The sequence below is a fragment of the Aethalodelphis obliquidens genome, unplaced genomic scaffold (assembly GCF_003676395.1).
Source record: "Aethalodelphis obliquidens isolate GAN/ISIS:26980383/991018 unplaced genomic scaffold, ASM367639v1 scaffold73, whole genome shotgun sequence".
Taxonomy (NCBI): domain Eukaryota; kingdom Metazoa; phylum Chordata; class Mammalia; order Artiodactyla; family Delphinidae; genus Aethalodelphis; species Aethalodelphis obliquidens.
The window spans coordinates 764,347-776,376 of NW_020838017.1; the positions used below are offsets into that span (position 1 = coordinate 764,347).

A 12,030-nucleotide genomic window follows, 5' to 3' on the forward strand; every position below is an offset into this window, starting at 1 on the left:
TTGTTTTTCATAGCAAACTGGAGGAAGATTTTTTATATATGGCTTATGCAGATATTATGGCAAAGGTAAATAAATGTCTTGATTTTAATGGCAAAATATAAGAATCTGTGTGTTTCTAGATTAAAATAAAATAGCATTAAATTTTAGAACCCTACAGGGCATTAATCTCAACTTTCCACTTGTTGCCTGAATATCTCGTCTAACGTTTTTGACAGGTAATCATTGTTTCTTCCTTTAACATTTTATTGATGGAGAGCTCACTAATTTTCCAAAAATTCATTCATTCAACAAATATTCACTCGACATGAAGGCATTGGAGATAATGTGGTGAACCAGAAAGTAACACACACACCCTGCCTTCTTGGAGTTTATCATCTGATGGAGGAGACAAAATTTGAACAAATGATTCCAAAAAAACTCTGACAAGTTTAATGGTAGAGAAACAATTAAGAGTAGTGGGAGGGCTTCCCTGGTGGCGCAGTGGTTGAGAGTCCGCCTGCTGATGCAGGGGACAGGGGTTCGTGCCCCGGTCCGGGTAGATCCCACGTGCCACGGAGCGGCTGGGCCCGTGAGCCATGGCCGCTGAGCCTGCGCGTCCGGAGCCTGTGCTCCGCAACGGGAGAGACCACAACAGTGAGAGGCCCGTGTACTGCAAAAAATAAAAAAAAATAAGAGTAGTGGGAGTAGTTTATGTAGCATTAGTCTGAGCTTCAAGGAAGTCCCTAACTGTTGAATGATGAATTGACCATGAAAAAATAGTAATAGCTAGTATTTACTGGGTGCTTCTTTTGTTTAATCTCATAACCTGAGAATGAATGAGGGGAAGAGGAGTCAGGTTTCGCTGAGGCTTCTGACTTGGGCAGCTGAGTAGATGGCAGAACCATATTCTAAGGTGGGGATCACCAGAATCATTGCAGGCCTAGAGTGAAGAGGAAAGATGGCAAATTAAATTTTGGACATGTTAGTTAAAAATACCTGTGAGACAGCTAAGTGGAGATGTCTAACATGCAATAAGATAGTCATGTCTGACATTCCACATCTCACAGAAGGCTTAAAATTACAGATTTGGGGGGATTTCCCTGGTGGCACAGTGGCTAAGAATCTGCCTGCCAGTGCAGGGGACATGGGTTTGATCCCTGGTCCAGGAAGATCCCACATGCCACAGAGCATCTAAGCCCATGTGCCACAACTACTGAGCCTGTGCTCTAGCCCTGCGAGCCACAACTGCTGAGCCCACGTGCCACAACTACTGAAGCCCGCCTGCCTAGAGCCCGAGCTCCACAGAAAGAGAAGCCACCACAATGAGAAGCCCGCGCACCGCAACGAAGAGTAGCCCCTGCTCGCTGCAACTAGAGAAAGCCTGCACGCAGCAGCAAAGACCCAATGCAGCCAAAAATAAAATAAATAAATTTATTTTAAAAATTTAAAAAATAAAATAAAATTACAGTTTTGGGAATTGTCAGCATTAGAAGGTAATTGAAGCCATAGTAGTAGATGATCTTTCCCAGGCAGAGAAGGAAGCATGAGAAGAACAGGTGGCTAGGACCAAGCCTCTAAAGACATGGATGCTTAAGAGATGGTTAGAAAAAAAGGAGCTTCCCTGCCCGCCCCCCCAAAAAATAGGAGAGAATCTTACGTGTGAGATATATAGTAACTGTTGGAGTGTGTGGTCAACAAAATCTTACTCTGCTGAGGGATTGAACCTTATTCAAGGTGAGGATTGAAAATTCTCCAGGATTTATTACATGGACATCATGTGACCATGGTGAGAACAGTTGCAGAGATGTGAGATGGCGCACTGTGGTCCAAGTGTGTATTGTGGGGAAGTAAGTAGAGTCTCATGTGTGAGTAGATGTGGCATAGACATCTCTCTACTGAGAAGGCTGAGAAGGAGGAGAAAGGTAGAGGGTGATAAATATCTATATAGAATTGTGAGGTTGAAGGGGGATTATTTTTGCCTATTTGCCTTTTTTTTAACTTTTTAAAAATAGATTTGAACATGCTTCTGTTCTGGTGGGAAGGACCCAAAAGAGTAGTCAAGGGAATAATTTGTGGAGTGAGGCTTTGAGTAGGTGGGAGCAGAGCAGCAGGACAGCTTACAGAGCATAAGAGAAAAGTCGTGGCTTTCCAGCTTTCTTTTAAACCGTAACCCACGGTCAGAAATGCATTTACCAAGTCTATTTATAGAAACATAAAAACAGATACCTTGAAAGAAAATCATCATGAAATTATACTTGTACTGTGAGCAGTGCAGTCTGATATTTTCTATTCTATTTAAATAAAAGTTGTTTGAGATCATGATTCACTAAATAGATTTCACGTCCAGTTAATGGGTTGAAATCCACAGTTTAAAAAACATGAAAACAACCTAAATATCAGTCGACAGATAAATGGTTAAAGAATATGAATTCTATATATATGCAATGGAAAACTACTCGGCCATGAAAAAGAATGAAATCAGGCCATTTGTAGCAACATGGATGGACCTAGAAATTATCGTACTAAGTGAAGTAAGTCAGAAAGAGAGAAATACCATATGGTATTGCTTACATGTGGAATCTAAAATATGACACAGAGAACTTATCTACAAAACAAACATAGACAACAGACTCGTGGTTGCCAAGGGGGTGGGAGGGGATGGATTTGGAGGTTGGGATTAGAAGATGCAAACTATTATGTGTATGTATACCTGAATCACTTTGCTGTGTACCAGAAACTAACACAACATTGTAAATCAGCTATACTTCAATAAAATAGATATTAAAAACACACTAGGTTAAAAGATTAAAGAGGAAGGATATTTCCTTCTGTGGAAATTAGGACTGAGTATTGACTGGAAACTAAAATAGAATTCCCAGGCAGTGTGGAAAGCCTGATCGATGTCATTTTTTAGGAACTTGGACAGTAGTCTTCTGGTTGTGTGGCCTTTCTCTAGCAGTTCCCAGAACCAAGTGCAGATTCAGAGAAGGCAGGAAGTTAGATGTGTCAAGGATAAGGATTTTTGCCAGACTGTTGTCGAAGGACAGGGGATCACAGGGGTTTTGCGTATCGCTCTGAGTGGCTGAGGCATTGGATCTTGGATTCTACCTAGGATAAATAAGGAAATGAGGAAAGAAGGAGCTGATAAGTAAGGAGATTGTAAAGGAGTCCATGGACTGTTGTCCTCGCAGTTGAAGGAGCAGTGAGCAAGTGGGCTAAAAAGGGAGAAGCTCCTGTTTTGAGAGTAGGAGATTCCCGATGGTTCAGGTTCTTCCTTGTGACTGGAGCAGAAGCAGCCTCTGCATGTGTCCTGGTTGAATCCTGAAGTTTAATCTCTTTTGATAAGTGATCAAATATTTGATGATGCTTTTTCTCAAGATTCTCCCTTCATAATTAAATAATCTTGTTCCTTTTATTGTTTAATGTGTCCCAGGAATGCTAAGCTTCCATTACTCAGTTCATTCTTCTCTCAATCATCTAGCAATATGTGCCCCCCAGAAATTACTTGAACACACTGTGCTGGCTGTGAGTTCACCTGTGTAGTGCACACTGGGACTTTATCCTCGCTTATTCTGCCTTGGAATTCTATATATTTACAATAAATTGTAAGAATTCACTGGTTTTTTGGCAGCCAGATTACGTTTTTATCAAGAGCTTGCATGTTCACCTAAATTCCATGTCATTTATGAATTCCTTCTGAGGTTTACCTCACATACCTGTATTTTGGCAGTTGATATACTCTTTAGTTAAGTATAAGTCATCGTTTCTGTAATTAGAGTTATACCATTATCCAAGGCCAAAAAGTTTTTCTTTAATAAATTTATTTATTTATTTATTTTTGGCTTTGTTGGGTCTTCATTGCCGCGCACAGGCTTCCTCTCTAGTTGTGGTGAGCGGGGGCTACTCTTCCTTGCAGTGCATGGGCTTCTCACTGCGGTGGCTTCTCTTGTGGAGCTCGGGCTCTAGGCATGTGGGCTTCGGTAGTTGTGGCACGCAGGCTCGGTGGTTGTGGCTCGCCGGCTCTAGTGCGCAGGCTCAGTAGTTGCGGCACACGGGCTTAGCTGCTCCACGGAATGTGAGATCTTCCTGGACCAGGGATCAAACCCATGTCCCCTGAACTAGCAGGCCGATTCTTAACCACTGCGCTACCAGGGAAGTCCCAAGGCCAAAATACTTTTAAAGTTCATTTCTCTCATCCAGTGTTAAATATTTCTTTCCATTTATGTTAACCACAAACCCGTAAGTGTGCTTTCCCTGTGTTTATCTAAGTTGCTAGTTTTGATGATTGATACCAAACTTTTTAGTAAGTAGTTTTTGGAGGCTGCCTTTCTTCACTTTGACAGTCTGCATCCCAGGAGTCTGAAACTTTCTCTTGGTCTTCATGGTTTCTCAGAGTTTACCAGTGGTCATTTTACATTCACATATGATTATTTTTGCCCTGAATCTTGACACTTGAACTCTGTTCAAGAGACTTATGTCTTCCTTTTCCATTTGCAGGACTTTATGAGGGCAACATTTACATATTAGTTGGTTTTTGTTTTCAGTTTTCATTTTCCATAGGAGCCCAGAATTGGGTTAATCAGAGCTCTGGATTCATGATACACTCTCATCATTGGTCCGTTACATTATGGGCTACTTTTATTCAAAGTAGTTACTTAGTAGTTTCTAATAATATAGTAACTGCTCATAAACTCACCACTCACAAGAAAAGCTAAGACCTTGATAATAACCCTACCTGTAATCATACGGTCCTCTCCATTAACCCATACGCTGCCTCCCCACACAAGGAAATCATCCTCCTGTAGCCCATGTTCAGGATAACCTTGCTTTCCTTTTATATAGTATACATTAGTTATATGAATTTATTAATACATATATTACATATATACATGTGTGTTACGTATATAATTACATATTTTTGAGATTTTACTTGTTTTAACTTTTAAAAGGGCAGTATGCTATATGTAATCTTTTGGTACTTACTTGTTTTACTTACTATTGTTTTCTAAGATTCATTTCTACTCTTGTGTGTGCTGGAGATCATTTGATTTGACTATTACATTCCATTGTGCAACTACACCATAGCTTATCCATTTACTTTTTTGTTGGTAGCCTTTTGCATTGAATCTATGTTTTTGCTGACGTGAAAAAAGGGTTTGAAATGCCTATTCTTATTCATGTCCAAAAGTCAAGGGTCATAGGGTATATGAATATTCAACTTGAGGAGAAGACGCCAAACTGTTTTCCAAAGTCATTGCATTAAATCACATTCCTCCCTGCAACGTTTAAGAGAGATTCTGATGATCTACATCTTCTCCAATATTTGATATTTTATGTTTTATTAATTTTTGTCAACCAGGTGGGTGTAATATAGCATTTCATTGGGGTCTTAATGTTCATTTCTCTTGGCAAGGTAACTTTCATATTTAAAAATCACTTCTCTTTGGTGGTTAAGTCTGAAGCAAACGGCTGATGAGTACTGCCTTTTCTCTCTATTATTTTATTACAGTTTCTGCTGTAAATCATGTACTTTCTGTTCCTTGTTCTCCTTGCTTTGTGTTTGGCTGTATGTTAAAAAATCATTTTACATCTTTTTTTTTTTTTTTTTTTTTGCGTTACACGGGCCTCTCACTGTTGTGGCCTCTCCCGTGGAGAGGAGCACAGGCTCCGGACGCACAGGCTCAGCGGCCATGGCTCACGGGCCCAGCCGCTCCGCAGCATGTGGGATCTTCCTGGACCGGGGCACGAACCCGTGTCCCCTGCATCGGCAGGCGGACTCTCAACCACTGCGCCGCCAGGGAAGCCCACATCTTTGTATTTTTTGAGCCCCACTTTATTTTAACCCTTAGGTTAATTGTTTTCCTGCTTATCTTTCCAACCCCTTCCTTACATCATATATATCTCCTCTTTTGAGCATCTTAGAGAATTTGCAGTGCATCCACATTGGTTTGCTGTTGCCCCTTCCTTTTGTCCTCATTGTGGTCACTCATGCTTGATTCTCAGAATATCTCTGTACTCATCATCCCTTCTGGGCTGTCTGAAGCTGTTCTGTTCTAAGGGAATGGTTTTACCAATTTAAATAAGATAACCATGTGGAAGTATCTAGAATGATACTGTCATAAATTAAACACTCAATAATGTTTTCAGTCTTTTGAGTTTCTGGCTAAGGAAGGAAAATGTTTCCTCTTCTTTCTCTTATAACTTACTGAAAGGTACACATTAAGTTATACCTAGTGTTTCGTTCTTTGCTGGTTAAAATGATAAAATGCCAGGATCACTTTCTTATGAGATTTCTCTTTTCTATCTCACCCAAAACTTAGTTTTAAATCCATCCTGAAAGTTTCTTTTTGCTTCCTCTGTCTTCTGAGGAGTGACTGCAATCAGAAAGGCAACTGAAGAACGTATGACATACACTTGTTTTGCAGAATGAAATTTCCAGCGGATAGTGGCAAGGTGAAGTGCCCCAGTTACTGCTTCATGAATTCTCCTTGCCAGTTTTGAGTTTTGATCCAGATATCTGAATGTCTGAAGTATCGTCTGTTTCGGTCTTCTCTAATTTTTACCTTCTAAATTCTCTATTTCGTGCTTCTGCCCCTTTATGTATGGGTTTTATTCACTTTTTTCCTTCCTGGAGTACGATATCACTCTTCCTTGCCTAGAATTGATCCTTTTGATCCAGAAAGTTAAGTCCTGTGTTGCAGGACCATCTAATAGATCCTACTGTTTACTTAGCATTATCACACAAATTGCGTGGATGCAGTTTGCTATTGAAAAACGTTGTGTCCTATGCCTGTAAATCCCTCTGTTTCTGGTCAGTACATTAAAAAGTGCTAGACATCCTCTATAGTTTTCTTGTGGTCCCAGCATGCCCCATGGCAATCAGGACAAGTTTAAAGTGGTTTATGGGTTTATTGAATTTTTTCAGATAGGTCTCTAAATAGATTCAGGTTTAATAGGTTATTTTAAAAATCAAAATTTTAACTTCATTAGAAGAGAATCTCACTAAATTTTCTTAGGAAAGTTTTAGAAAACAGTTTAAGGTATTTTGTTTCGAAATAATTCTTTGTAAAAAGTATCTGTCAGAGACTTCCTAGGTGGTCCCAGTGGTTAAGACTGTACTTCCACTGCAGGGGGCACGGGTTTGATCTGTGGTCACGGAACTAAGATTCCACGTGCCACACGGCCAACAAAATGTGTGTGTGTATATTTATATATATGTGTGTGTGTGTGTGTGTGTGTGTGTCAGCTAGAGCTCTAAATTCCTTTACATAAAAGCAAACATATCATATGAATTTTATAGCTTAAAAGCATATCATTATAACTCAAAATGCCAACTTTTCTAAATGTATTCTTCAACTCAAACCTTGTTCCCAGTATTTCTGAAGGTAATGAAATTTGTATAGGAGATGATGTGTTTCAGAAAATGTGTAACTTTATATTCTTAAGAGACATTTTGTATTGGTATTCTAATTTGATTAGATAGTTATCATGCTTGTTACTTGATAAAATCCCTATGTTTCACTCCTAATTTATAATGCATGTGAAGGAAGCATTATGTAGGTAATCTAAAAGGAGCAGCTCAGCCAGAATTCCTCTGCATTCAACATTATATGTACAATATTTATGGAGGGTTACAGATTTGCCTTCCAGATACGTTTTGCCAAACTTCTCATGTGTATTTATTTTCAAAATCCTGGTTAACTGTTGACACGGGAGTCAAGGTGACATTAACATATAGTCAAAAAGTTCCTGCACTCTGAATGAATAATTAACATCTTGGATTTTGTGCTGAAACATACTATTTAGCAACTTTTCCATGTAGTGAAATTGTCACAGGTCTGTGTCCCCTTATTTTCTCCTTTGCAAACCATGTCCACATTCTCATGAAACGGAGAGGGCGATGCTCAGTACATGTTTGTTGAATGAATGAAAGAATGTAACAAACCTTTTAGCATTTATCACTGAGTCTGATAGAAGGATCACATTTTGTACCCTGGCTCCCATTTCTACTTCACGTATGTACTCAAAGTACTGTGAATCATTGAGTTAAAAGTATTTTTCTGATTTGTAAGTTATATTTAACCACTTCTTCCATGAGCTTCATGGATACGCTGAGTGTTTACCAACCATAAAAAAAATCCTTAGAAGGGTTGCAGTAATCTAACTTAGAAGAGCGTTAGGTTCTTCCTAGCACAGGTATTGGCTGATGACCTGCTTCCTTTGGTCAACACGATACTCCTAGTACCAAACCATGATAATAATAGCAATTGAGATTTATTCAAAGCTTATTGTTTTTCAGGTACTTGTTCCTAAGTGGCAAACAATTTCCATATATTAATTCATGTGATTCTCTCAGGAACACGGTTACTTTTTTTATTATTTCCACTTTAAATATGAGGAAGCGGAGACCCAGAGAGGGAAAGGAACTTGCCCGAGACTAAACAGCTCATACATGCAGCATCAGGATTTGAACCAGGCACTCTGTATCCTCAGGCCATGTTCCTAACCACCAAACAGCTCTGCTTCCTTAGCAAGCAAAATTTTCAGCTGTGGGAATTAGATAAGAATACATGCACAGCTCCTTTACCATTTCTGGGAAAATAACTCAAAATAATGAAATTGTCTGTTTTATCATTTTTCTGTGAAAGAATAATCTTGGTAGCACTTGGAATTTTACTTTCCTCCTTTGGACCAAATACAATAAAAAATGAACTTAACAACAACAAGAAAAAGATGACAAGATTCACTTTAAGTAATGGACACTGCTTTCTTTTAATTTTAGTTCATAGTTATTAAATGTATCTGTATTAACACATTGTAATGGAAGCACAAAAAAGGAGAAAACAGTGATCCTTGTTTTTAAGGCTTGTAACTTGATTTGCACAAGGAAAATGCATGAATAAGTAGTATGTGTAATGTGATACAGACCTCATAAATATCTCCATGGTATATATAAAATTGGTAATTTAGCATTTTAATTTTGTATATGCACAGTATAATTTTCTTTTAGGCCAGAGATTCATTGATCATGTCATCTAAATTCATTGATCATGTCATAAATGTACATATTTAAACAATATTGATGATAAACTAACACAAATGATTCAGTATTCTGTGCTAAATTCTTTTATATTTTCTGCCTCAACATATTCTTATCCTGTTGACCTTTTCAAAATTTTTTTTACATGTATCAGAGTTGTCATGACGAGGAAGACGATGATGGGGAAGAGGAAGTGAAGAGTTTTGAAGTAAGATGAATCTTTCTGTATTTGTTTTTTGTCTACGTTGAAACATTGTTTCATAGCTTATAACTGACATTTATGTTTCTTGCTTCATGGCTTATTGCAGCTTATTGTGTCAAGGAACTGCATGTCAGAAGCTGGATGGACAAATTTGAGTCCTAACATTTGCTGAAGTTAAGACCAAGGAACATAGACTAGTTAAAGAATCAGATAAAACCCATATGTTCAGAATGAGTGTTCCTGAGAGCCCTCAGAGATGAGGTTGCTTTAAATTGTTCTCATCTCAGTGAATGATGTGATCTGAAATTTCCGACAGACGTGGCAGAAAAATGTTTATGGAAGAGCAACATGACATCAAGTTTCTCATTAAACCCTTGGTTTGATTTTTTTTTTTTCTAAATCGAAGAAGCCTTAAAGATTTAGCCTCTTTTGACTTCTGCCCAATTAGGTCACTCATTCCCTGTACATATGTAGGTGGTGGCAAACAGTGCAGTTTGCTTGCATGAGGCAGGATTGCATATATTCCTAGGGCTATGTTCTATTTTATGATTATTTCCTCAAACCTTCTCAGATCTTACATTTCCGTATAATTCGAAATACTGCTCAATATTCATTAGCCAAAGGGAAAGTCAATATTATTTTCCCCCTTTGCTTAGGCTGCACTTTTGCTTTTTATAAGAAAGACCAGCTGTTGCCAACTACCCTCTCCTTATTTATTGGTTCTTTTTTTTTTGGAATTTTCAAAAAGAAATTAAATGTAAGGAAATGGATTACACTTTTTTTTTTTTTTTTTTTTGCTGCTATTAATTTACATGTCTGCTTTGAGCTAGAAGTCTGGAAATATATTAGTAGCCAGCTGTTAAGTCTTTAATTAAAGTGGACCCACAAAAAAGTGGTAGGTGAGGAGTAGATATTGAGTAGTGCCCCTTTCAGGAATAATTGGATGTGAGCATCTCTGCAGCATTGCATTGAAGTCATTGTGTAAAAAAATACCAAATCAAACTAATTTGGGAATGACCCATGACTATTGCTGGCTGAGAAAAATGCCTTAAGGTTAATTTCCTGGATGACACTATAATCTTTTCTAATGTATGTGTATTTCTAGTCTCAAATCCATCTTCATTGATAAGAAACTGAGCTAAATTAGAATGAGCTGTGCGCAGCAGATAATACTATTTTTCTGACGTGCACACCATTTATGGTCTGTCGGTTGTCTTCCGAGCAATTGTTTATTGCTATTTTGCTTCTTGTCTTCATCCTTCCTTAAGGTCACAGGATCCCAACGCAGCAAGGTAAAACTATATATATATGTGTATTTGTCTGGGTCTGAGTTTCAGTTTCTTGTGACATTTACCTTTGTTAGACCCAACATCTTGGATTCTTTTTTGTAAAAAAGAAAAAAAAAAAAGTCTTGCGATCTTTCTACCAAGTTTGTAGCTCCAATGCAGTTTGTCTCTTCAGTATCTCTTCCTTGACCTAGGTTTATTCTTCTTGCAATTTAAATGACTCCTAATTTGAAATTTTATCCTCTGTGTTGACTTTGAGCTGTGTACTATGCTGAGATGAAAGAGTCCACCCTTTCGGTGATTAAATTTTAGCTGGTGACTTTTCAGTGCAACGTTTCATGCCTCATCTCTCTTGAGGGTTTTTATACCAGTCTTATTACTAGAAAAGAGATACGATACATGGCATTGCTGGTGGGATTGGAAATAATCTTCTTTTCCGTTGTGCTAGTAATTGGAGAGGATATTCCATGATTTCAGTGTTAATTTAGCATTTCCATATAGTGAAGAACTAGATGACTCTTTCTGTCTCTGAGTATTCTGAAGAGCTAAGTACCTGGAAAATTTGCTAAGAGAAAACATTTTGGTCTAGAATCACAAAAATTTTCCTTTCATATGAACCCTGTTAAGCTTACGTTTTATTTTCATGAGACTATTTAGTTGGAAAATCGATCATAAACATCCCAGGAAAAAAATACCTATAACGACTTTATTTAAAGAAAAGAGAAAGCTTTTCTGTTTTTAAGTGTAAAGTGTTCTTTTTTGCCTTCTGCTTTAAAAAGTGAAATATTTTCTGTTAAGATGAATTTAGAATGTCATAAAGAATCTACTTAGAAGGAACAAATTATAATGTTTTTAACTCACTATTATATTTGGAGGACTATATTGTTCTCATTTTAAAATTTGAGTTCATGCAGATGTGATCAGGTTTAGCTCTAACCAGATGGATATAATTTAATGGCATATAATAGGCATAACAGTTAATTATAGATTATGGGTTTAAGTCAGTCGTTATAATGGGCGTGATCCTAATTTGCTGGATTTTTATAGTTTTATCACTAATGATCTCAGATAGAATTCCTGTGGCTTGTTGAGGGTTGAAAGCATAAAGGGACTGCCTAACATCCACCAAGATTTGATTTCACGGATAGCCCTGAAATTCATTCCCAAGAATATTGATTTAGACGGAGACATTAGAAAGGTTCCCTATTCAGAAAAGAAGTCTGGGAGTACCTAGTAGTGGAATCTTAGCCTGTACAGTGTAGGATTCAGGTCATACTGAGAACAAGAAATCGGGAGACGTACGGCGCCCCGCCTGGGAGAATGGGCTACATGCCTTGGATTTAGGATGGTGGGAGAGAAGTTCACCTAATGGTGAAACCTGGTAATTAATCCCCCCAAAAAGGAGGTAGAGACCAGCCAGTGTGACTGTCCCAGAAAGAGACAGGATTTTAGAGTTGCCAGTGGTGCCACATACTCGTACGCATAACACAATAGAAGAGATTTGGGACTTTTCACTTCTTAGC

General features: G+C 38.1%; 1 protein-coding gene across 1 annotated transcript in view; it reads left to right on the top strand.

The window, feature by feature from the left end:
• Positions 1-12,030, top strand: part of RYR2 (ryanodine receptor 2) — a 509,874-nt gene that overhangs the window by 414,055 nt on the left and 83,789 nt on the right. Inside the window, exons 79-81 of the mRNA XM_027091861.1 lie at positions 14-65; positions 9,174-9,227; positions 10,490-10,513. Coding sequence (XP_026947662.1) covers positions 14-65; positions 9,174-9,227; positions 10,490-10,513 — 130 coding nt within the window. The remainder of the gene's footprint in view (positions 1-13; positions 66-9,173; positions 9,228-10,489; positions 10,514-12,030) is intronic.